This window comes from Eupeodes corollae, chromosome 1 (assembly GCF_945859685.1).
Source record: "Eupeodes corollae chromosome 1, idEupCoro1.1, whole genome shotgun sequence".
Lineage (NCBI taxonomy): Eukaryota > Metazoa > Arthropoda > Insecta > Diptera > Syrphidae > Eupeodes > Eupeodes corollae.
Genome location: NC_079147.1, coordinates 287,153,276 through 287,181,056, shown reverse-complemented (window position 1 = coordinate 287,181,056; position 27,781 = coordinate 287,153,276). Strand labels below are relative to the sequence as shown.

At 31.2% G+C, this 27,781-nt stretch overlaps 1 protein-coding gene across 2 annotated transcripts; it reads left to right on the top strand.

Moving 5' to 3' along the window:
• On the top strand, positions 1 to 27,781 carry LOC129939139 (glycerophosphocholine phosphodiesterase GPCPD1-like). Of its 2 annotated transcripts, XM_056047021.1 has the most exons (3): positions 18,033 to 18,060; positions 19,455 to 19,537; positions 25,432 to 27,781. In XM_056047021.1, the coding sequence occupies exons 1-3, from the start codon at positions 18,048 to 18,050 to the stop codon at positions 27,310 to 27,312; spliced, it is 1,977 nt and encodes a 658-aa protein (XP_055902996.1). In that variant the 5' UTR covers positions 18,033 to 18,047; the 3' UTR covers positions 27,313 to 27,781. The 2 variants fall into 2 exon arrangements, with proteins under 2 accessions (XP_055902997.1, XP_055902996.1); XM_056047022.1 differs by lacking the exons at positions 18,033 to 18,060; positions 19,455 to 19,537 and adding an exon at positions 1 to 309.

Sequence of the window (27,781 nt, the reverse complement as noted above, 5' to 3'; positions counted from 1 at the left end):
ATTCAAAATTTTTAGTTTCGTTGAACGTTTAACAACCAACGGTCGGCTGTGTAGTGTTTGTGAAGAAATAATAAATTTGCTGTCGGTTTCTACACACGATTATTTGTGGTTTTATCAAAAAAGGAATACCTGCGTACTTTTCTATAGATATTTTGTAATTTTTGTGAAGCTTATCAACTTTTAATTAAAAATATATTAAACAATAAAAAGATAAAATAAGAAAAAGAAAGAAAAATGTCAGTGTCAATGGTTTTGAGTGTTTTGGATTCTACGTCTCCAGCAACTGTAATCGACGAACATTCTGAACATGTAATTACATTTTGCATATTTTGAATTGTACCTAATTCAGTTTTTGAATTGGATTTAGGATATTTTTGGCGTTTGTGTGTTTATTTTATTCTTATTCTTTTGTGCATTTATTGCAATATGAAGTTTGTTTGAATTATTTTTCTAAAACAAAACGTAATATTTTTATTGAACATCATAAACAAAATGAATAACGTAGGAAACTTGTAGACCGGTTAAACAAAAAGAGGAAGCGAAAGTGAAGTGATGGATGGACTTTGATTTGTTGTGTGTTATTGTTGTTGTTTTTGTTTTCTTTTTGTTCTAAGTGTAACGTGTTGTGCGTGAATAAGATACCTTTTGTTTTTGTTTTTGTTTGTGTAGACTTTTGGAAAAACAATCAAGAACAAACATGTTTGATGACTATGACTATAACTAGTACTTCTATCCATCTCCCTACTTTATTATTGTGAATGATGATCATTTGTTGTGAATTAATGTGTGTTGCGAATTTGAATTGCAAATCACAATTGCGTGTTTTTGTGTTGTTTGTTTTGTTTGAACTAAATAGTTCAACGTTAGATTGTGTGGACTTGCTTATGGTTGTTTGAAATAAGGCTTTAAAGATTTTGCGTATTTAAAAAAATAATTGTCAAGACAAAACCTTATAGAAAAAAGAGGCGACCCACATTGATAACTTCCCATCCGGTCTGTCGATTTGTCTTGCTCAAAAGTTTGTTCGTTTTTGTGTTGGGTTAAAAAAGTTGTCAGTTAAATTATTCTTAAAAATTTCAATATTACCAAAAATACTTTTTATAAATTGAAATAGTTTAGTTTCTAGTTTTGTTGAAAAGATTTTCAGTCGAAATCTAATTTTATAAATTTTAGTAGCATTCCTTAAATTTTTTTTTTATTACAAATTGAATGAATGAAATTAATTTGAAGGCAAATTCTTGAGATATTGAGAATAGAAAACCAATTTTTTTGTGAGATAAAATTAGTTTGAAGCTAATATTTTAAATTTCTGAAAAGATATTTGAGTCGAAAATCATTTTTTACCAACTTTTGTTAAATTTGTTTTAAGTTTTTAATTTTTTGTAAAAAACTGTCACTTCGATTTTTCTCAAAATGTGTCCTATTCTTGGAAACAATATTTCTTATAAGTAAAAATTAGATAGAAGCTATTATCTCAAATTTTCAAAAAGATATTTCAAACGAAAATCATTTTTTACCAACTTTTGTTTATTTTTTTTCGGTTTTTAATTTTTTGTAAAAAACTGTCAATTTGATTTTTTCTTTGAAAATTTTACTGAATGTTGACAACAATATTTTTTGAAAGATAAAAGTAAATTAAGCCAATATCTCAAAGTTTTGAAAAGATATTTGAGTAAAAAATCAATTTGTACCAACGTTTATTCATTTTTTTTAGGTTTTTATTTTTTGTAAAAAAACTGTCAATTCGCTTTTTCTCAACATTTTTCAGAACGTTGAAAACAATATTTCTTATAAGATTAAATAAGTTTGAAGCCTAAATTTCAAGTTTTTGAAAGATATTTGAATCGAGATTTGAGATTTTTATTTTTATAAAAAAAAACTGTCAATTCGATTTTTCTCAAAATTTTATCAGATGTCAAAAACATTATTCTTTGTTGCACAAAATTGTTTTGGAGATGAAATCATATTTTAGTCGTAAAATTTTGGAGGTGACAAATTTTATTTTTCAGTTTTTTTGATTTATAAAGAAACCGTTAAATGGATTTTTTTCAAAAAATATACTTCTTTGATATCACGTCACAATATATTATATAAAATTTAATTCAAGTCTCAAGCGTTTTTGGTTTGAAAGATATTTAGGGTTAACCAAAATGTTCACCTTTTTTTTAAACTGCTATGATAAAAAAAACTACCTTCGCAATTTTCTTGAAAGCCCTATTTATTTGAAATCGATATCTCTTCTGGTTCTTGAGCTATGAACGACGAAAAAAACGTCACGAACGGACGGACATACGGAAGTACGAACGTATGTACACGTATGTAAAAATCTTTTATTTCGACTCTAGGGACCTTGAAACGTCGAGAAATGTCAAAATTTTCAATTTGATAAATCGGACCCATTACAATAACTTCCTATCGGATGTTAGAAAAAGGTAAATATCAGTTTTTGCTCGCAAAGATATTCGGAACGACAAATAATTTTATTCAGTTATTTTTGATTTTCACTTTAGAAGCATTTAAAACCAAAATAACTAAAGTTATTGACAATAGTTTGACTGATATCTACGAAAATGTGTTTCATAATAACCCAAGAGAATCGAATTTTGCGAATTTTCCCGGGTCTAAAACCAGAAAAGAAATGTTTCTACTAAAATCTTGTAACGTCTCGAATATCTTGACAAAAACTAGCTTAGGCTTTAATTTTACATCGAACTTCATTAAAAGACAGTTTCATTTATTACAAACAAATTTAAGAGGAAACATAGGAAGTTATTAATTAATATAGACCACATTTGATCCTGTTCTTTAGTTGTTATTGTGAATCAACTATCACTTCCATAACAAAATTATACTGAAATGTAATGTTTAGATAATTTACAATTTTGAAATTACATTAAGTCATTCTAAAACTATTAATTAGTTTTTTTTGATTTGTTAAAAACTGTTAAGTATTTTTTTTCGAAATTATTCTTAATAGTGACAGTTCATTTATAAAACAAAACTAAACAAACAAACCTTAATATTGTAAACAGTTCTATTTATTTAAATGTCAGTTTAAGTAGCCATTTTGTGATCAGCCAAGTAAAATTTAATGTTTAAAGATAGTAAATGTTAAAATCGTTTAAAATTATACAAAACATATTTTCGTCTTGGTAACTTACTAAAATAAGGGTACATTTTTTTATTTTTTTTTTAAAGAATTTGTCTCCATTATCCTCGATTTAAAAAAAAGTGTATTGGTTTTTTAAATAAGATGTTTCATTTTGAATGAACTACTATTTAGGAAGCTGTCATTTTTGAAGACATCGTATTTTGACATTTGTAAAACAAAAATTGCTGAGAACTGGAACGATATACGCCTCTACAATGCCTCTTTTTTTTCTTTCTTATTTAAAATGAATGTTTGACAAGATTGATGGGAAAGTTAAATTGAAAATCAATTTTTTGGTATATTAAAACATCTTTAAGTTTGTTTTTTTTTTTACAAAAGCAATAATCGCCTTTTGGATCAATAATGAATAAATATTTGCACAAATGCTGGGAATTTGAACTTTAATTATTTTTCCCCCAACAAAAGAAAATATCGCATTTTTCGTGTTTAATCATAAAATAACAAACAAAATGAAAGACAGATATTAAATAAGAGCGTGTCAAGCTCGAATTATATGAGTACTGGTTTTTTAAACTTTTTTTTTGATTGTTAAAAATCAATATTTCCATGTGCTAATTTTTGTAATTTTTCAATGATTGATTATTATAATTGTAAGATTAAGAGGGAGACGTATACATAATACAAATTTTGAGATGAAACATTCCAGTTTTTTCTTTACTTATTCAAAAATTAGCAACAATCAGTATTTAACTTCAAAGATAAAGAAACGAGTTCTGTTCTTAAAACTGCATTTTCTTGAAATAGCATTTTTATAAACACGCCTAATGGAACAGTTTAGTTTTGCAACTTGCGTCAACGATCGAAATCTGAATGTGATAACAATAAACACCAAATAGACGGTGATTGAACGTCATTAAACGATTAATTTTAATATCTTATCATTTTATCTTTTTCCCCTTTGAGGCTTAAAAGAGATAAGGAAGTAAGGTAGACATTTTAATTTTTTTTTTTTAAATAAAAATTAGTCAAAGAAAGATATAATGATTAAACTTCAAAATTAGTCACTTCGAAAAAAGTCATCGTCAAAGAATATAATTTCAAATCTCTTAAATTGTATCCATCTACGAGACTATACTTTTATTTGGACAAACTTTTAAAAACTAAATATAAGGTCTGTTTGTTAACTTTTTTTTTGTAAATATTGAATACTTTAAAACTGCGCTAACTCTATTCATTGAGAACTTAGGTTAGTTTGAACTTGCTCCATATTTTTAATCCAAGCAAATTAATACAAAATCGGTCGACTTTTAGATCAAAAAGTAAAGAACAAACCAAAAATAAAACAAATATGTTTAACTATAGTTAAAGCCGAAAAATGTTCAAAAACTATTTGTTTCCTTTTTTGGAAATTGTGGGAAATTACATCTGTCGTTTGACACCTGTCATTTTAAGTGTCATCATATCAGTTGTTTGTTTGCCATTTCAATAATAGGTCGCTTGCACAATAGAAGAGTGCATCAAAATTTTAAAATGTAACACTAAGGGGCAATTCAAAAGCAGTCACTTTCAGCGCATTATGAATTTGAAGCTTTTGCAATGTCAAGTGCTCACCAAGATCATGCGATTTGACATAATTATATTATTTTTATAGGGCTTAATAACCGATGAACTTTAGAGGCATTTATAACCATAATAACTAAAGTTATTGACAATAGTTTGACTAATATCGGCAAAAAAGTGGATCAAAATAACTTGAAGAGAATCGTATTTTGCGAATCTTCTCGGGTCTAGAACCGAGACAAATTAATGACCGTTACTACTTAAATCTTTTAAAGTCTCGAATATCTTGACAGAAACAAGCAAAGCTTCAATTTTAAATTGATTTTCTATTAAAGACAATTTGGGTCATTACAAAATATTTGAAAATTTGAAAGTCCAAAAATGGGAAGTTATCAATGTGTGCCGTACTTAACCTTTCCTTTTAGTTTACCCGTGTATGATGGTTAGTGCGTTGAACTGTCAAGCGAAAGGTTTTGGGTTCGATCCCTGCCTATGCCACCTAAAGTTTATTCACGGGTACTGCCTCTTGCGAGGAATTGACAAATTCTCCAAGAGTAATTCTTGTGATCAAAAGTGCTTTCTCAAATTTTCCGTTCGGATTCAGCTTTAAAGTGTAGGTCCCTTCCATCCCTGACAAGAGTACTCGCACACACGAATAGTTGAGAGTTGTCAGTCACTAGGCCCTAGTTCTCAAACGGACCCAATTTTTTTTTGTTATGGGCCCGATTTGTCAAATTGAAAATTTTGACATTTCTCGACGTTTCAAGGTCCCTAGAGCCGAAATAAAAGATTTTTAGAAAGATGTCAGTGGGTGCGTGTATACGAACGTTCGTAACGTTTTTTCATCGGTCATAGCTCAAGAACCAGAAGAAAAATAAATTAATTTTGTTATACAGATAATAAAACAGAAAGATGCAGAAAGGGCTCTCAAAAAAATTGCGTGGGTTGTTTTTTTACCATAGAAGTTTGAAAAAAAGGTGACAATTTTGGTTAACCCTAAATATCTTACGAACCAAAAACGCTAGACACTTGAATTAAATTTTATACAGTATAATGCAACGTGATATCAAAGAAATATATTTTTGAAAAAAAATCATTTAACGGTTTTTTTTTTATAAATCAAAAAAACTGAAAAAAAAATTGCCACCTCCAAAATTTTACAACTAATATATGATTTCATCTCCAAAACAATTTTGTGCAACGAAGAATAATGTTTTTGACATCTGATAAAATTTTGAGAAAAATCGAATTGACATTTTTTTTTTATGAATAAAAATCTAAAAAAAACATTACTCAAAGTTGGTGAAAATTGAATATCGATTCAAATATCTTTTCAAAAACTTGAAATTTAGGCTTAGAACTTATTTTATCTTATAACAAATATTGTTTTCAACATTCGATAAAATTTTGAAAAAAATCGAATTAACAGTTTCTTTACAAAAAATAAAAACCTAAAAAAAAATAATAAAAGTTGGTAAAAATTCATTTTCGACTCAAATATCTTTTCAAAACTTTGCGATATTGGCTTTAATTTACTTTTATCTTTCAAAAAATATTGTTGTCAACATTCAGTAACATTTTGAAAAAAAATCGAATTGACAGTTTTTGTACAAAAAATTAAAAACCTAAAAAAAAATTTACCAAAAGTTGGTAAAAAATGATTTTCGATTCAAATATCTTTTCAAAAATTAAAAATATTGGCTTCAAACTTATTTTATTTCACAGAAAATATTGTTTTCGATATTCAGTGATTTTTATATAAAAATCCAACAGTCGGTTTTTTCATAAAAAATAAAATCTACAAAAAATAGTACGCAAATTTGGTAAAAATTGATACGAGTACATATAGACAAACTTTTAAGCAAGTCAAATCGACAGACGGGATGGGAAGTTATCAGTGTGGGTCGCATCCCAGCCTCTTTTTTTATAGGGTTTAATAATCGATGAACTTTAGAAGCATTTAAAACCGAAATGTCTTAAGCTATTCATTATAGTCAATACCAATCTGCAAAAGAGTGATTCAAAATAATGGAATTTTGCCAATCTTTCGGGTCTAAAACCGGAAAAGTAATGTTCCGTTACTGCTTAAATCTTGTAACGTCTCGAATATCTTGACAAAAACTAGCTTAGGCTTCAATTTTACATCGAACTTCAGTAAAAGACACTTTCGGTTATTATAAAAAAATTTAAGGGCAAACATGGGAAGTTATTAATCAAAGTCGGTTATATCTGAGCCTCTATTTTAGCTTTTTATTGTTATTGTGAATCAAGCATTTTATTATGTAATGTTTAGATAATTCACAATTTTGTAGTTATTATTCATTGAGTCATTCAAAAACTTTAACTAAGTAAAAAGAAAGTGTATGTTCGATTCTCTGGGAACAATTCAACAATTTGTATATTTTATTCGTCATATTGTTTGAAGGTTAAATGATTATTTAATAGGAATTATTTTTATTAATATTCTCAACGGACTACAATCTCCTAAATCCTAAGTTTAACAAACAATGACTATTCATAACATACATGACATAATGAATACGCCCCCTTTAAGCAACTCTAATGTATGCATTATTGTCAGCAAATTAATTAATTACAAATTTTATGAGAACAAGCTTAACAGGGTTTAATTGTTTTCATCACTTCATAAATGATACAAATTAATAATAATTATTATTATTATCATCGGGTGGCTTTTTCAAATTAGTTGTGAAGTTGAGTTCGGGTCATGTGATAAATATTAAGATATCAAAACAAATTAATCTGACATCACATGACAAAAGGATTTTCCCTCTGAAAATTGTATAAATATGTTTTTCTTGGGATTTTAAAGAAAACAAAGTTCGAGTTACAAAGTCCAAACTTCAAAGTTCAAAATTGAATATGGAAATGAACTTAAGTCAAGCGGTGTGTAATACGTTATGTTGTTGTTTGTTGATATTTAAACTTTCTGTGTTCAAGAAATCTTATAAATAAGATTTCTAGTTAAAATTATTTTATATTTTATGATATGTCATGTTCTTTTATGATTCATTGAGGCAGTAGACATGGTATTGTTCTTAGTTACAATTGTAATTGATACTCTTTCGATTGCGTTCATTTTTTGTTTCCAAATATGGAATTATGTAAACGTTATCTGAATATTTATTAAAATTATTTCAAAAATGTAACTAATCTTAAAGTTCTGAATTTTTAAAATTATGATTTTATGGTTAAATGGTATTTAGAGAAACTTACTGAATTTTTGGTGTCGGTTTTCCTAAATTTAGAGGAATTTTGTTATATCAGCATTTCAATTTGGTTGGTTTTAGCATTTCAGAAAATACAGTGGAACTTCCATAAGTCGAACTTTCAAATTATTATTTTTTTTTTTTGACAGGAAGAAATCTTCAAAAGACACAAGGCAGTATTCGACACCAAGTAGTGTGGGACTCTTAATTACTAAAACCACCTCTTCATCAGGACCAATCTTGAAGGATCGACTTCCGATATTTCTTTCTTAACTTTGTACAATAACTTGGGGGGAAGTTTAAACTTTTAATACTTTCCCATGTTTTTTTTTAGACCATAAGCTCATGAGGCTTGGTTCTTCTTAATCTCCGAACATGGTTTCTTACATTCAAGACGGACTCCATTTCAGAATTAGTATGACTTTGCAGTCTCTGGTTGTGCGATACAGCGTATTTTTTAAGAACTTCTGTAACCATTTCTATTTGTAAGTCACGATGTAGATCGGTATTTCTTATGTACCAAGGTGCATTAATTATTCCACGAAGGACTTTGTTTGGGAATTTTTGGATTATTTCGGTATTTATTTTCTTTGTGCAGCCCCATAATTGGATTTCATAGGTCCAAACAGGCTTTAGAACTTGATTATACAGCATTATTATGTTTTGGATTGATAAATCAAAGTTGTTAAAAAGCAAGTTTAGTTCTTCTATTTTCTTTTTGATGTGCTATTTCCACTTAAGCCTTGCATTCAAAGTCATTCCAAGGTATTTGGCCGTGGTGGCGTAAGGTACAGCTTGATTATTAATGATTATTGGAATATTGTTTATCTTTTTATTTGTAAAGTTTATATTTGAAGATTTTGTTTCATTGTTTCCATTTTTCGGTCCAAGCTCTCACTGTATCGATGGCATTTTGTAGTTTTACTGCTGCATTAGAGACACATTTGTCGGGTACCAAAATTGCGGTATCATCTGCAAAAGTAGCCATTATGGTGTGATTACCAACTGGAATATCCCTTGTGTATAGTAAATACAGGGTAGGACCTATTACACTTCCTTGTGGTATACCGGCTTCTATTTTCTTCAATTGCGAGTATTCTTGATCGTGTCTTACTCTTAACAATCGGTCTGAGATGTACGATTTTAATATTTCAAAGTACTGCCTGGGAAGATCCCTTTGCACTTTGTAGTCAAGTCCCTCATGCCAAACCTTGTCAAAAGCTTGAGCAACATCTAAGAAAATAGCTGAACATACTTGTTTTTCTTCTAATGATTTTTCTATTACATCTGATATTCTATGAACTTGGTCTATCGTGGAATGTTTATTTCTTAAGCCAAGCTGATGGTTTTGGGATTAACCTTCTTTCTTCTATGATTTTGCTAAGTCTCTTCAGAAGCAATTTTTCAAAAACTTTTGCCATAATTGGTATAAGCGATATTGGTCTGTAAGCCTTCACTTCTGTAGGTGGTGTACCTTGCTTTGGTATGACAATTACTTCAGCAATTTTCCAATGGTGCGGGACATACCGGTGCTTAAGGCATGCATTTATTATATATTGGAGTTTTATGAAGGCTTAAATGGCATTTCTTTCATAACCTGAGCTGTAATTAGATCGTAACCTAGTGATTTTTTATTTGGTAGTCTTACAATTGGTATTTCACTTCCATCTGTCTTATCAACAAGCTGTAATCTATTTTCAGCAGCGTTTGATGAGTATGGCTTAAAAACATTCGCAAGATGTTCAGCGAATAGGTTAGCTTTTTCTTTCGTGTTACTGATCCATTTCCCGACTTGAGATTTCAAGGGCGAGTTTTGTAATTGCGGTCTTTTCAGGCGCTTGGCTGCTTTCAATAGCGAAAAATCGGTTGAAACATTAGTCGTTAAATTCCTTAAGAATTTACTGAGTGAATCATTTTTGAATTTGTAAATTTGTTTTTTAAGATTGTTGCTTATACGGTTAAACGTTGTTTTATCATCTGGAAATCTAGTATTTTGCCATTTTCTTCGAGCTCTTCTTTTCTCTATTATCAACTCTCTTATCTCTAAAGGATATTTTATTTCATTTTGTCTTCTATTAGAAAATGTCGGAGTACTTTCTTCAGCGGCCTGTTGCACATCACCAATAAATTGTTCCACTTCATGGTCAATTTGCTCGATTGTATCCATGGGAGATCTTAAACTTATAAAACTTAAAAGCCTTTCTCTTAAATCGCTCCAGTTTGTTTTATTATTTACCAGCTTTGGATTACTTTTTTCTAGTACTTCCGATTCACTTAGTGATAGAATCATTGGAGTATGATCTGATGACAGGATATAATTACCTTCGACACTAGTGATTTCTTTTGATTCCTTTAGCTACGAAAAAGTCAATAAGGTCTGGTATTTTGTTAGTATCGAAAGGCCAGTAAGTCAGTAAGGAGGAATAGAATTCGCAATTGTATTTACGGCCTGCTTGGAAAAGTCTTGAACCCGAATGGGTGTGTTTCGAATTGAAGTCTCCACCAATAAGAAAGTTATGCCCAAGAAGATTAAGTAGATCTGTATAGTCATCTTCTGTCGGGGAGCGTCTTGGTGGGCAGTATATAGCTTCTATCTTAAACTCTTTCTTTTTCATACCAATACTAATAGTTGTTACTTGCATATTTTCACTAGTAAACTTGGTTGCTTCATACTGTTTTAAGCTTTCTTTTATAAGAATCGCCGATCCACCACTTTCAAAATGAAAGACAAAAAATTCGAGAAACTTCGATTTAAAGAAAAGAGACAAAAGTTAGTGAATTTCTGCTTTTCCAACTAAGAAACATAAACAAAAGTCGGAACTTTTGCGCATAAAAACCAGTAACTCGTCTAAAGCCGAACTCTGATTGGCCATCCCTCTTCTTCAAAAAAAAAACTACAGAAATTAATCACAGTAGACTTAAGTACTTTTCAAAAAATTGTAACAAAAGGGGGTTTCCCAAATAAGAGCAAAGAATTTAGAATGTATCTTCTAACAAACGTCTAAAATAATTTTAGAAGCCTATAGTAAATTTTGAAAAAGAGGTTAAATAAAATGGGATTTTCTCAATAGGATAAAAAGGCATCAAACAGTATCTAAAAAAAATCGCTTTATAGAGAAATTCAACTTACAGAAGTTCGAATTATGGAGGGCAAAATTCATGAAAATAAGGTTGAACAATCAAAGTTCTCAATAAAATTTTGAGTTATAGAGAAATTCGACTTAAAGAAGTTCGACTGTATTGGTTTAAACCAGAATAAAATTTGTATATATTAAGTTCCTAGATTCGCAGATATGAATATGGAAACTCTGAGTTTTATATGAAGCTGATGAGCTTCATCTCAACGAAAATATCAAATATCAGCTATACGGAATCTGGAAAACATTTAACTACGGGATATGTGTAATTTGTGTGATTGAATACTTGGCTAATTGGCTTATAAAACCAAAAATGGTGCTCAAGGTTCTTGAAGATATAAGACTACAGCAGAATAAGGTGATACAGAGTTATTCATTCTTATAGATTTCGAAAGTAGAGCTACATAAGTAAAATTCACACATTGACACCCTTTAGATGAACATTCTATTTCATTATACAATTTGAGCTTCGGAATGATTCAAAACAATGACGATATGTTGGCCAAAAATTGAGTAATGCATCTTAATAACCTACAATACGGCTTTTATAGCAATAGGTATACTGTTGACTTCATAGTTCATCTCAAATGAAACAAATCTTTACATTTTTTTTTACTTTGGAGAAAGTAAGATTATCGCACTTGTTATTTCCAAAGCATTCGATAGGGTTTGGTATCAGGCTCTCTTATCGAAAATGCGTGCTTTCAGGTTTTATGAATTACTCCTTCATTAGATTAGTATAATAACCTTTCGAATCGATCAATACCAGTTGTATTGGATGGATTAAAGTCTGAAAATCACAAAATAAATGCTGGGGTGCCCCAGGGCTCTGTTCTATCTCCAACACTCTTTCTCATTTTCATTAATGATCTTCTGTCTGCAACATCTAATCCAATACATGGTTTTGCTAACGATAGTACTTTTAGCTTTTCATATTCGTTTTCAGACACACATCTTTTTTCTTCGGATGTGGAACTGCAACGACATAATATGATAAGCTCATTAAATTCCGACCTGAACAGCATTGTTCAATGGGGATTAAAAAACCGCGTGGAATTTAATGCTTCGAAATCCCAATGCTTGTTTCGTTAAATCGAGATATACCCACTTTGCCATTATCAATGGATGCCACTTGCATCAATGAGACTGAACATCTGGATATTCTCGATATGTATGTAACCAACCACCTCTTGTGAAACGATCACATACGCGATGTCACCAAAAATTCCGCAAGGTGTTTGGGTTTCCTTAGGCGATGCAAGAAATATTTCACCCCTTAGAGACTTATATACGTCTAAAGCTTGAGTATAACTCCTATATCTGGGCTGGTGCTCCTGCAACTTACTTAAGCCTCTTAAATAGTATTGAACGTAAATCATTTAAATTGAGAGGTGATAATATCATCATAAAGTTTCTTGTCTCACGCTTTTTTCCGTTATGTTAACGGTTTATGCTCAAGAGAAATAGCCAGCTGCATTCCTTCCCTTAAACAGTTCAACCATAATACTCTCGCCTCTAGGAATTCTCATCAGTAAACCCTCGAGCCCAACTTCGGTGGTACTGTCAAATACAGAGATTTGTTCTTAAGCCGTACTACATGAATATGGAATGTCTTGCTACACTCTGTTTTTCCCAGCCATATATTTAAGAATTCAAAACCTATGTGCACTGACACCTTCTTTCAACCCCTCTCTCCCTTTCCTAGTGCTCACGCTGTGTCTACATAATAAGGGTAGTATAACTCTCTTGAGTGTGCGCTTAATATAAAAAAAAACAAATGTTTGACTAAGCGTACCCGTACGGGTACTTCCCATAGGAAGTTATTGTAATGGGACCGATTTGTCAAATTGAAAATTTTGACATTTCTCTACGTTTCAAGGTCCCTAGAGTGGAAATAAAAGATTTTCAGGAAGATACTAGTAGAGATTTCGACTTCAAATAAATTTTGTTTTAAAGATAAAACAGCAGAAGGAAAAGGCTCTCAAGAAAATTGCGTGTGTGATTCTTTAGTATAGCAATTTTAAAAAAGGTGAACAGTTCGGTTAACCCTAAATATCTCATGACACAATATTGCTATAGACTTGAATTAAATTTTATATTATAAATTGTAACGTGATACCAAACAAATATATTTTTGGAAAAAAATCCAATTAAAGGTTTTTTTATTAATCAAAAAACGGAGAAAAAAATGTGTCACCTCGAAAACTTAACGAATAACGAAGAACAACATTTTAAAAATCTGGTAAAATTTTAAGTTTATTTTATAAAAAATAAAAACCTTAAAAAAACATTACTCAAAGTTGGTAAAAAACCGATTTCGACTTAAATATCTTTTCAAAAATTGAGATTATGGCTTCTTACTAATTTTGACTTATAAGAAATATAGTTTTCAACATTCGAACAAATTTTGAGAAAATCGGATTGACAGTTTTTTTTTACAAAAAATAAAAACCTAACAAAAAAATCAATAAAAACTGGTAAAAATTGGTTTTCGATTAAAATATCTTTTTAAAACTTTGAGTTTACGGCTTACAACTTTTTTTATCTTATAAGAAATATTGTTTTTAACATTCAGTAAAATTTTAAGAAAAATCTAATAGACAGTTTTCTTACAAAAAACAAAAACCTAAACAGAAAAATCTATAAAAGTTAGTAAAAATTGGTTTTCGAATAAAATATCTTTTCAAAACTTTGGATTACGGCCTTAAACTACTTGTATCTTTTAAAAAATATTGTTGTCAACATTCAGTAAAATGTTGAGAAAAATATAATCGACAGTTTTTTTTACAAAAATAGAAACTTAAAAGAAAATTTAACAACGGTTGGTAAAAATTGATTTTCGACTCAGATATCTTTTCAAAAATTTGAGGTATCAGCTTTAAACTGCTTTTATCTTTTAAAAAATATTGTTTTTAACGTTCAGTTAAATTTTGAGAAAATTCGAAGAGACAGTTTCTTTTTACAAAAAGTAGAAACCTAATAAAAATTAATAAAAGTTCGTAAAAATTGCTACTAAAATTGTTAAAAATTTGTTTTTACTAAAAATCTATTTAACCAAACTAGATTTTCAAACTAAACTATTTCTTTATATAAAAAATGTTTTTGAACTAACAACTTTTTTAACCCAACACGTAAACCTTCAAACTTTTAAGCAAGACAAATTGACAGATGGGATGGGAAGTTATCAGTATGGGTCGCATCCCAGCCTCTTTTTTAAATTGGTTTATGATATTTTTTTGCTACTGAATCATAGTTTTTGGACCCATTTTAAAATATTTCATATGCAACGAAATGTTTTTCTATAACTTTCTCAAAACCAATAAGGAAAATTAAAGTTTAAAAATAAGCTGGATAAAATAAGTTTTAGTATTAGTTTTCGCTGTGGCAGCTTTTTATACCCTTATTTTATTGATGATTCCTTCATGACATTCTAAAGTAGCATACGCGTTCAAGATATTTGAACATATGATATAAAGGTTCAACAAAATGGGTATATGGTATTATACTGAGCTTTAAGTATCCAAATTAATTGGGATCATTTAAGCTGTTACCGGAAATGGGAACTTGCTAACTAAATAATAGGTTAGGTTAGGTTGGAGTGGGTCCATTGTGATACCACTTATGAGGTTACTCATGGGAGAGTAATGAAATTAAACAAACCATTTTGTACTTTTAATAAAGTTAGAGAGACGTTTTTTGTCAATCGTTGCCAGTTCACTGCTGTTATCGAAGAAGGGATTACCGAGAAAGTAATTCCTTCTAATAGAGAGTGCTGGACATGTACACAGAACGTGTTGGACTGTTTCCTCTTCCTCCTCGTCCATGCAGCTTCTACAGAAGTCATTTGTGTAGACCCCTAGCCTCAGAGCATGTCTTCCTATGAGGCAGTGTCCCGTTACTACTCCAATTGTAGAGCTTATACTTTGTCTGCTCAGTGATATCAAGCCTTTTGACCGTTTTAAGTCAATACTTGGCCATATTTGCTTGGTTGCTAGGCAGGTGGTACTTTGTGACCATCTAGCATTTGTTTTTTCTAGAGCATATTGCTTGAAAAGATATTTGCATGTAGCAAGTGGTGTTCCTATGTTATGTTTTTGTCTAACATGAGGCAGAAGTGTTCCGTTTTTGGGGAGCTCATCGGCTTTGCAATTCCCCGGAATGTCTCTGTGGCCCAGTACCCAAATGAGGTGAATGTTATACTGTTCCGTTATCTCATTCAGAGATGATCGACAATCGTGGACTGTTTGAGAGTTTGTGGAGACAGACGCGAGAGATTTAAGAGCGGCTTGGCTTGTCTGAGAAGATTCGTATATCCTTCCAAGATATAACGTTTTCTTTGAGCCAGGATAGTCCTTCTTTAATCGTCATTACTTCTGCCTGGAATACACTACATTGATTGGGAAGTCTATAGGATAGACTGAGATTCAGTTGTTCTGAAAAGATACCACTTCCAACTCCTTGATCGGTCTTTGAACCGTCAGTATAGAAGTGTACCGCATCATCTTCCAGGGGTCTCTCTTCTTCCCAGGAGGATCTTGAAGGGATGGACACATGGAATCTTTTACCAAATACCATTTTTGGTGTGGTATAGTCTAAGCGATCTGGGATAGATTTGAAACTGTCTAGAATAGTAGTATGTCCAATATTGTTACTGGTCAATTGAGAGGTGGCTCTAAGCCTTACACATGAGTTGGCGGCCACCTTTTTGGAGAAGATGTCAAGTGGTGTTAGGTTTAAAAGCACTTCCAGTGCTGCGGTTGGTGTTGAGCGAAGTGCTCCTGTGATGCACATACCTGCTGACCGCTGGACTTTGATGAGCTTATTTAGATTTACCATCTTGTCCATACGACAGCTCCATAAATGAGTATTGGTCTGATTGCCGAAGTGTATAGCCAGTGGGTTATTTTTGGGGTGAAGCCCCATTTTCATCCTATGGCCTTTTTACAAGTTAAAAGCGCTACAGTAGCCTTTTTGACTCTTTCATCAATATTTGCCTTCCAATTTAGTTTTTTGTCTAAAATGAGGCCCAAATATTTAATCTTGGGTGGGCTAATCTTTTTGCTGTACATACTTAAAAATCAAGTGATTTTTTGGAAGAACTTTCTACATATGTATGTACATATATCGTTATTAGATAATTCTTAGGTTATAGCCGACCAAAGAAACCGTGAAATACCAAGAAATTCCAATATTTTAAATTTGATAAATGAGATCCGCTCATAATATAACCTCCAATTAGAAGTTCATACATTTTTCTCAAAATACTAAAAGCAAAGAAATTTAGACCAACAGACAGAAAAGCGATAAGAACTTCCTATGACTTCTTATATTTCGATACTATATGATGTCAAATTGTATCTAAATGTCGACTAAAGTATTCTGAATGCGAATATGAACGTCACTTTGTGACGTACCAACAAAAAAAACTTAATCTAATCAATACAAATCTATAATTTAATAATCAACAAAAATTAACCAACCAAAAAAAACCCTAAAATCACATTTTTATAATTGACACTGTCATTGATTGTCGTCAAAACGAATACAAAAATATAAAGCTTGAATTTTAAATGCAACGCCACCCTGAACTTCGTTCATCAAGGTCGAAATTAAATATATACTATGTATCTCGACATTATTCACAATACTTTAATCTCTCTTTAAATTAAACTTCATTTATGGTTTCAACTGTTGTACCTTTCAGTCAGATCTGAATATGACCTACGAAGTTGATTGAAGCTAAGAATAGAAAATAATAAAACAGAGACACAAAAAATAAAACAAATAAAATGCTGATAAGATATTCATTTTGCTTTGGAACACGTTTTTCTGTGTGTCTTTTTAACTGATTAAAAAATATCGCGAATTTATTATGTATCAAAACTTTGTATGCTTAAGTATCTTTAATTTTATAGTTGATATAATTAATTTACAGGTATCTTTTTATTTTATTACGATGTGAACATGTATCTATGAACACTTATAGATACAATCTTTTGATACTGTGTATTCACTCGACAAAGTGTGCCTATTTTATAAATATACATTTCTTCTGATCAAAGTCCATGTCAATAAAATTTATGACTGCCTGCGTAGTTTTGATATACATACATACTTATACACGGTGCAGAAAGAAGGCGCAAATTCGTATCGACTTAAAAGATTTTATTTGTTGCTATTTTAAGATACTTTTTGTTCTTAAGAATGATCTTGCAAAAACGTTTACGTTTTGTCAATTTTTCAGGGTCTTCAAAATCACATCGGGAGACAAAAATAAAACAACCTGTCAGAATTTTACTGTCTCGTGATTTCGCGTTTCAGAAATTTCAATTAAAATTAAAATAAAGAAACATAAAACACTCACAAGTAGTTTCCTTAAACATTCTTAAAAATAAGTTCGAAACACACTCTTCAAGAAAAAAAGTGAACGAATTTCTTTAATTCATATGAATGTATTATTATTTTATAAAACGTAACGAATCATTATTTATTCAAGTGAATTAGAAATAGAAAAGCAGTAATTCGAGGTTCATGTTGAGATATGTGTCATTGGAGCTTGAAAGCAGATTTCTGATGGTGTCTTTTTGAAACCTGGTTTCTAAATCTTATCCACATGGTATATTAAATAAATTCAATCGTTCTCGTTTTACCAGCTTCTTTAGTTCTTGATATTAATTCACAGAATCATTTAGCATTTAAGACTTCGTTGCACTAGGTTGAAAAATTGTTAGAGTTTTCTGTGAAATAAAAACAAAATATAAAAACTTTATGTTGATATAGACTAATTTTTAATGTACTTTAATAATAAAGAGATAATTCTTTAAAAGTGAAAGAAAGAAAAAAACATTATTGTCTTAATTTAAAGTGATTTATTTAAATGAAATAATCTCTTTTTTGTTATCATTCTTAAAGCACGTGATTTAATTGTCTATAATATATTCATACATTTATAATTTTATTTTGTACATATAAACTTCTTGTTTTGAAAAATCACTATCAGTTTTAATAATGGCACACGTCGCACAGTGGAACGAAAACATGAAAAAGTGGTCATCGGGCTGTAACTTTTGAAATAATTGATGGATTTTGAAACGGTTTTCACTATTTTGTTCTTGACAAATTATAGTTTCATAATTTATTTCAAAAAATCTCAAAAGATAAGCAATTTCCAAAAAAATAAAATGAGGGACATATCCAAGAGTTTTCAAATTCTTTTTAAGTAAATAAAAGTAATCTTATAATAGACAAATAATAAATATTTATTGTTCTTAATATATTACAATTTGTTAAGTATGCAAACAAAAATTTAAAGTAAAAAAAATTCATTTCAGAAATTTTGCAAAAAAAAATGTCCAATTTTTTTCCCTTGAATTTATTGTCGTTGTTTGGATAACAATATTTAACTAAGTACTTATAGTCACTTAAATCACGCCCGTTAGCCTTTAAAACGTTGAAAAAATCTTCGTAGGTAAACACACCCATTTTAACTTAGAAGAAGGCTTCAAAATTATCTGTCCACTAAACCGACCGCTTAGTTAAAGTAACTAAACAAAAATGGCATCCATAAATATAACATCACATGATTATTTTTTGTTAAATAAAGAGAGAAAATATAACCGTTAGCATGAGAGCCATACTTTTTTTTGCCTAATATAAATAATGATAGCATATACAAAAAATCTCTAACCAGAGCATATAAGATTTAATTGAAAAAAAGGAGAATAATACCCCCCCTCCTCCTTCTTTCATTTATGCATGTTAGTGTTTCATAATTTTTGATGTCTTTATGTTAGTTATAATTATTTTTAATGCAAAAATACCCCTACCCCCTTCTCCAATCAAAAAACTTATTTTATTTAAGATTTCTTATATAGCTCTAAGGGAGACTTTTAAAAGCCCTCCAGAAAGCGGGGTCGGATGCGGTCGGATCTAATTTTTTAAAAATATGACTCTAAATAAGTACAAAATTCATTTAAGACTACCCAAAACCCGAGCATGTTTGAGCATTTTTTTAAAAACATCTTCAAACAAGAAATTAAGATTTTTTTTGAAAAGTCACAAAAAGTGATTTTTTAAAATTGAAAACAATTTTTTTTCTAGAATTTTCGTTATGTTTAAGCTTAAGTAAACCAATATCATACCTACAAAATTTATTTCGAAAATAAAACATAAAAAGCGCCTGAGAAAAACAAATTACAAGAATGCTTTAAAATTCCATTTTTGTTTTGCTTTGAAAATACTGCCACTTTGAGTCGTTGTTGTTTGAAAATTAAAAAGTGTACATAAAAAAACTGTCTTATATATAAAAGAGGCGACAATTTTCTATGATTAACAAACAAAAAATATTTAAAAGAATGAAAAAAAATTTTTCACCCAATGTCCGGAATTTTGTACTAGACGTTCCACTGTGCGTCGTCTCTGTCATTGTTTATAAACATCCAGTACAATTTTTTTGGATTTTTGTTTGTGTTCTTATTTTGTGTTTTGAATTTTGCAAGGTATGAATATCAAGAATTTTTTATATTTCTAATATTTTCCTAAGACTTTATGTCTTTTACATAAATACATGATCAGATCTTGGAGAATGGAAATCAATTTGTTTTAGAATAATTCAATGTTATTTATTTGATTTCCTTAAAAAATCTTTAAAAAAAAGAAATGTGAAGTATAGAAAAGAGTATTTTGTAATTTTGTGGGAAAAGTGTTGGTTTTTTTTCAAACTATAAAAGTTTAAAAAAAATATATTTGAAAAAAATCGGTATATCTCGACTTTTAATCAGGGGGTTCGCGGGTACATTGTTTGCTTACATCCTTAAAATAAAGGAGAGTTTTTGGGCCATGCTTAAAAATGTTCTGTAAAGAAGGCTGACTAAATTAAAAAAACATAATGTAATGAGTATCTTAACCTTACATTTACACATTTTAAGGGTAAAAAAAGAGAGTTACCTTATAGATTTGGGTATGCTATTTTCAAATTTCAACTTTGCCACCTCGTACCCCCGCCATCTTTAAAAAATGGCGTCTAAAAACGGTTTTTTTTTTATTAATATCTCCTTTTCGACGCATTTTACGAAAAAAAATATTTATGTACAAAGTTAAACTAGAAAACATTTCCCACAATTTAGTATCAATAATTTGTTTCATAAAATCAATAGATTTTGGCGTACGAGTACCACAAAGTATCATTCATCTGCACCACCACGTGTTTTTCGTATATTGTTCTAAAATATTCTATTACTGCCACCGGTTTTCTCACACAGTGTATACAGTCTCCATACTTTCGACCTACAACGAAACATCTGTCGATAGAAGCTATATTACGAAAAAAACTTGGTTGAGCCATATATTGACACATCTTTCAATTGCCTAAGTTGTTCTACAATTAATAGATATTACACCCGATCTCAACGCAGAATTAGAAAGAATTTTATACAATTTTGATAGGTCAGTGGTACTCGAGGCGGACCAAGAAGAATGCTGTCAAGAACTTGCAGAGAAATTTGAGAATCAATTGATTACATTTGAACAACGTGGCCGTACAGCAAAATTATGGGTCCAGTATTTCCGGATGGTTACACTTGTTGAAAAATTCATTGAAGCAGAAAGAATGGGCAATTGGAATTTACATTTCAACACTATTCAGAAAATGATTCCTTATTTCCATGCTTGTGGCCACTTCTTGTATGCAAAATCTTGCCATTAATATTTGCAGGACATGTCGGATTTAAAGAAACGAATGTCAGCTGAAGAATACGAACTTTTTATTACTAAAGGATATTTTACAAAATTAGACGTTCTGACAAATTTTGGTGTGGCACATGGTCTGATATGACAAGTGAGCAGTCGCTGATGAGAACGATGTAATGCATTGGTGGTCTTACTCATGGACGAGGAGTCAATGAAAGCGTGCTTTCCAAGTGGACTTTAGGGATGGTATTCTTGCACAATATTTGCGACGAAGTAGAAAACTTTTGCAATGTTACTTTTTCTAGTTCCGAGCAGCACGTCGAAATGAGAAGTTCACGAGTAAGCCGCGACGATGGCGATGTAAAAAAGCTGATGGATTGGTTGTCCAACCATTCACCTTTTCCAGAATTAAAGGATATTATGTCAATAAGCACTGGAGTTGTTGAAGATGACAACATTAATTTTTACATGGCTCGAGAAATTGGTTGGATAAAATCACTTAGTGTTATGACTGCAGGCATCCCAATAGAAGGTGAAAATGTTACGATTAATCCATTATTAATTTTCCAACGAATGTGTTTTGCATAAGAATCTGAAAAGGAAATTAAAAACTTTCTTGCGTACGAACTTGCTTCATTTCCATTATCAATTTTCAATGGCGAATGCATGCGTAAATGCATTAAATCTTCGATGTATAAGGCGTTTAAGCAACATTCTGGAGACATCAATTTTGGCGATATAATGCACGTCATCGACGGAGGGCACTTATTACACCGAGTCATTTGGCATCCTGGTGAACCATTTTCATCTATTTGCAATAATGACATTAGGTACGTTCGATCAAAATATAAATCCAATGCCATAATCGTATTCGACGGATATCCTGAAGATGAAGCAACCCGTAATACGAAATACGCAGAACGATCCCGACGATCAAGATGGCAAATTTGAAATTCGAAAAGGGCATACCTAAATCTATTAATTAACCAATTTTCAAAGCTCCCGGAGAACTTTCCAGGTAAAACTACCAAATGACTGGACGATATCCAATAACACAAAATAATTAGGTAAGAATTCAAGAAAATTCCTACGAAAATAAAAAAAAATACTCTCCTGGGAGTAAGGAGGGTGTTCTCATTACCCCTACGACCCTACACCATTGCTAACATCCTTTCATTTGGAAGTGGAACAAAAAATGTGTATCGTTTGATTCTAAGAAATAAATAGTCCATCGCGAAGAAGTTAAAAACTCTAAAATTTGAACACTTGGTGATACTTTTTCGGATATTCATGATAAAGGGCTTATGTTGAATGTTGTCCAATTTGTTTAACCATCTTGACGAAAAAACGAAGCTTGCACCGCTTTATGTCTTAAAAACTAAATTACGTCATTTATAATAATTTACATTTTGTTGTAAATCCTTTAGGTTGTTCTCAAATCATGCTGTGATAAAAAAAATTGTGGGAGTTATTAAAAAAGAGGCTGGGATGCGACCTACACTGATAACTTCCCATCCCGTCTGTCGATTTGTCCTGCTTAAAAGTTTGTAGGTTTTCGTGTTGGGTTAGGAAAGTTGTCAGTTGATGAATTATTCTTAAAACATTACCAACAATATTTTTCATATAAAGAAATAGTTTAGTTTGAAAATATAGTTTTGTTAAAAAGATATTTAGCCGACAACAAATTTTAACCAATTTTAGAAGCATTTCTTAAATTTTTATAAATTGGATGAATGCAATTAATTTGAAAAATATTAAGAACCGAACATCAATTTTTACCAAATTTGTGTACTATTTCTTGTAGATTTTATTTTTTATGGAAAAGCGGGCTGCTGGATGTTTATAAAAAAAGTACTGAATATTGAAAACAATATTTTCTGTGAAATAAAATTAGTTTAAAGACAATATTTTTAATTTTTGAAAAACTATTTGAGTCGGAAGTAAATTATTACCAAGTTTTAGTATTGTTTTTTTTTTTTGTAAGGTTTTTATGTTTTGTACAAAAACTGTCAATTAGATTTTTCTCATTTTTCAGAATGTTGAAAACAATATTTCTTATAAAATAAAATAAGTTTGATGCCTAAATTTTAAGTTTTTATAAAGATATTTGAATCGATATTCAATTTTTACCAACTTTTGTTAATTTTTTTTCGGTTCTTAATTTTTTGTAAGAAAACTGTCTATTCGATTTTTTTCAAAATTTAACTGAATGTTGGCAACAATATTTTTTGAAAGATAAAAGTAAATTAAAGCCAATATCTCAAAGTTTTGAAAAGATATTTGAATCTATATTCAATTTTTACCAACTTTGAGTAATGCTTTTTTTAGATTTTTATTTTTTATAAAAGAAACTGTCAATTCGATTTTTCTTTTTTTTTCAGTTTTTTCGATTTATAAAAATACACACGCATGCACAGTCATCTTTCTAAAAATCTTTTATTTCGACTCTAGGGACTTTGAAACGTCGAGAAATGTCAAAATTTTCAATTTGACAAATTGGACCCATTACAATATGGGAAGTTAAACATGTAAACCAAATACTTATTTCAAGATAGAAATATCGCTCTAAAACCTGAATTTCTAAAAAAAAATTACAGTGCAAAGACATTCTCCACACAAAAATATGACTTTAATACAATTTTTGACAAAATGGCCTGCATTACAATGTTTTGTATCAACTTAATGACGTCATGAACTATAGAGTATAACTAAAACTAGAGCCCTATTTACCCCTAAAGTTTTTTTGCTCTGTTCCAAAATGACTTCTAAGGTGTGCTAATAAGATATAAATATTCAAGACTTCCACCAAAACTCAGCTTTTTCAGTATTTTTGTACCTAATTTTCTTTAACTATAAGTTGATTTTAATATTTGTTCAATAAGTTTAATTTGTATGTTTTAACTAAGTGTTTTATTGAACATTTGGATTTTTCTTTTTATATCAAGTTTAAGTTCTGCAGGTATATATTAACAATTTCATGCTTTTCAAGATCACTTTTGGCTTTTGTTGTGTATTTTTTTACAAAACAACCTGACGGAGACTTTTAATAATATATCTAAGGCTTCGTTGCCAAAACTGCCGGTTTTTAAATCAGTATGATCGCAAACACGCACATTCACTTCAATTGACACGTTTTTGAAAGCCCTGAATGTTGCTATATTCGACGCAAGACTTACCAGCCATCAAAATCTGCTCCAGTACACCAAACAAAAAAACAGCAAATAATATTTTTTTATTTAGAGCTTCATTTTTGAATAACTTAATATTTAGACAGCTGTTACTTGAGGAGTTCTTAACTTTTGACATTTGAAAAGTAAAAACTATTGCTTAAACGCTTTTAAATTTAAAGAGTTTAATAAAAAACATTGTAAACATTTGTATGTCACCTAAGTTATTTTTCGATGAGGTTAACGCAGTTGACCAAAGAGATCTTGTGATTTGACACATAAAGACTTTTTTTAGGACCACGCGAAAGATATCTCTTATGCATATCCCCCACAGTCGGTTCACGACCTTAAAGTTTTAATTCAAAAACTTATCACGGACATACAGCACCAAATCATGGAAATTTTAATGATTTGAACATGGTGTTTCATATTGGTTTTCATTATCAATGGAATTCATTCCTTCTTACAATGAAATAAAAATCAATTGATTTCCTTTAAAACATATTCGTTTCTTTTTAACATTAAAACGAAATCTTCAATTGAAAAACCCTGTATTTATAAGCCCGTTTCCAAATGATTAATTCATCAAAGGTTTCAAAACGCGTAATTGGAAAGAATGTTGGATTAACTCGAAAGTCTTAAGACTGTTTATGTGAGCATTTTGAAAAAAAATTCGAGATGTCCAGGTTCTGAATGATTACAAATCGCAAAATAGATAAAATATTCGTTGTTAAATTTTGGAAATGTAAAATCCCGAATTTCTAATACCAAATGTTGACCAATATCCATCTAAACAAAAATTGAAATATATTTTTAAATCACAAAATTCCAAGATTCCTGAATTTAAAATAACGAAGGTTTAAATTTCAAATTCTAAGAATGGAACTTCTTAAGTTAAAAATATTAAATAATTTTAACCCCAAATGCTTAAGAGCTTTAATCATGGATTATAAAATATGGAATGCAAAGTTCACTCTTTTTATCTGTTGGCATGTTTGAAAAATAAATTTTTTCTTCAGAGGAAAAATTCCAGATGCTAAGAAACCACGATTTTCAAATATTTTGAATTCCAGAAAAAAAAAAAATTTCAATGACAAAATTGAAAATCTCAAAATCCGGAAAGCACAATTAAATTCGAAAGGCCAATATCCCAAAAAGAGAGAATTCAAATTGTCTAATGCTAATTGATGCAATTTGAATTCGTATGGAATTATTTAAAATAATCTTAGGAATTTCATACAAAAATGTATTTTTAACGCAAAATATAAATAGGGCTATACATAAATAATAAAGTTTAAGAGTAGTCCAAAACCTTGTAAAATATCTGGATTACGAAATCATGAGTCGCCTAAAAAGAATGCAAACATCCCCAAAACATTTTAAAAAGTCTCAATTTTAAAATCCAAAACCTTATGTAGAAATTCAAATTGCTTTTTTCATATTTTTCAATATATTTTTAATTTAGGGTTTTTATACTCTTAAAAAATAAAGTTTGTAAAGATTTGTATATTTATTTTCTGTTTTCTTTTTTTTTTCAGTGTAATGCCGTTACAAACAATGTCATTCAACGTGCTGGTGAGCCAACTGTCATTACCTCGCCCACAGAACAATGTCTTCCATCGCCAAGAACATTTACTGTCCAACTTGATGCCATTCTTGCACCCGATGAATATGTCGGATTGACCGGTGACTCCTTCGAGCTGGGAGCATGGGATCCATTGAGAAGTGTTCAATTGTCTGAGGTGGCTGCAAATATTTGGACCGGAATCGTAAATCTTTGCAGTCCCGGAAAAGTTCAGTATCGCTACTTTGTGTACAGCCTGGACTCGTTGGGCCATATTCAGATCAAGCGATGGGAGTCCTACGTCGAGCCAAGAAATATTCGAACTTGCAATCATGGTTGCATGAGGATGGATCAGTTTGGTAAGATCGAAGATCAGCAACAGATCTCCCGTGGCTGGTTGACTAATGAAACTGTCATCCAACTGAAGTTCCTCAATCGGGTGTTCTCATTCGAGGGACAGACGCCAGAGAAGATGTACCTTAAGATAGTGCCTGTGGAAGAAGGCGCTGTCCTTCCAAATTACAACGAGAGCCTAAGCAACGTTGAGGCTGTGAATATGAAATATGGAAGAAGTGTGCTAGAACGTCAATCGGACCTTGGTGTGATGTACGAAGGCGGAGATATTGTAGTGTTCCAGTTGACAATTTCTGGGGGCCAGGATAATGATACTTACGCCTTGGTTTTACATTCTGAGGACCGTGAGCCATTGGGACATGCTTTGATCTCTGCCGCTTCAATGCCAGAAGATGATGGATACATCAACTTAAAAATTGTAAGTCCTGATGGGAGTGCGGACGTCGCCAGTGCCGAATTGCCGTACGTCATAATTCGACCTTTACACGGTGGAAAGTTGAATTTCCGCACCAGCTACGCCCACACTTGGCAGCCTCAGTGGGAGAATCTACTCGTCGGCCATTGTGGTGCTGGTTTGAGTTTCATTCCCAATGGAGCTCCAGTTCCCGAGAACACCATAGCTTCATACAAGCAGGCGTATGCATCAAATGTCGACATGATCGAGCTCGATGTGCATTTAACTAAGGACTATGTTCCAGTGGTGTATCACGACTTCGAAATCTATACCGCTCCTATTGGAGCTGAGCCAAAATCGAAAGAGGATTTGACTAAAATCTTTCTCAAGGACATAACATACAACGAGCTTAAGGAAGTTCGCATTTTCTCTGTGGCTGGGGGCAAGATCAAGGAGTATCCTTCTCACAACTCCGAGGAACGGGAAGACTACCGTCTGTTTCCAACTCTTGAGCAAGTCTTCCAGCAACTGCCCCTGGGTTTGGCTATCAATGTTGAGATTAAATGGCCACAGCTGTTGTTCGATGGATCGCTGGAAGCCGATCAAATGCTCGACAAGAATCTTTTCGTGGACCTGATTCTGTTGACTGCTTTGCGCAATGGTTGCGGCAGGATGATCATATTCTCCTGCTTCGACGCCGACGTCTGCACCATGGTCCGGATGAAGCAAAACATATTCCCTGTGATATTTCTGACACTCGGCTGCACCGACAAGTGGCCGGCTTACGCCGATCCTCGCTGCAAGGATATCGAAACAGCCAGTAGTAACTGTCAGGCTTTTCAGCTAATTGGAGTTGCTGTTCACGCAGAAGACATACTAAGAGATCCTTCCATGACTCGCTTGGCCACGGATCTCGGCCAAAAAGTTTTCCTCTGGGGCGATGATATAAATTCCTTCGAACGTGTGCAGCTATTCGAAGCAGCCGGCGTAACAGCAAACATCTTCGATCGAGCAGACCTCATTGTTCCCAAAGATAAAACGAATAATATCTTCCGGACTGCCGAGACAATAGAGTACTTCCGAGGGCAATGCTCTCCGTCTCCATAACATGGCCACAGGTTTCTTCTGTTAAATTATAAACAAAAAGAACTCCTAAGATACTTTAAACTGACCTAGAAACATAAAATAGGCAGTTGTTGACAAAAAAGATGTTAGTCCAAGGAACACGAGCGCACTTTTGGTTAGGATTATTGAAAATGGAAACCAAAGGTTTTATTACATTTATGCTTAAATGTAAAACTTTGACAAATAAAAATAAAAAAAAAATAAAGTAAAATGATATGCAAAAAAAAATAATAAAAGAAAAGAGGTAATTAAATTTCCCCATGGGTAAAATTAAGGCTGAATCTATAAAGCTCTAAAACTCTGCCACTGATAAGTAAGTTGAAATCACGGCTATTTAAATTGAGGGTCTTACCTCTTTAAGGTATTCTACTAAAGGACCTTGTAAATGGTCTTGAGATTGAATAATTTTTGCATGTTTACAGAAAATATTGTGCTTTGTTTTGAAAATAAA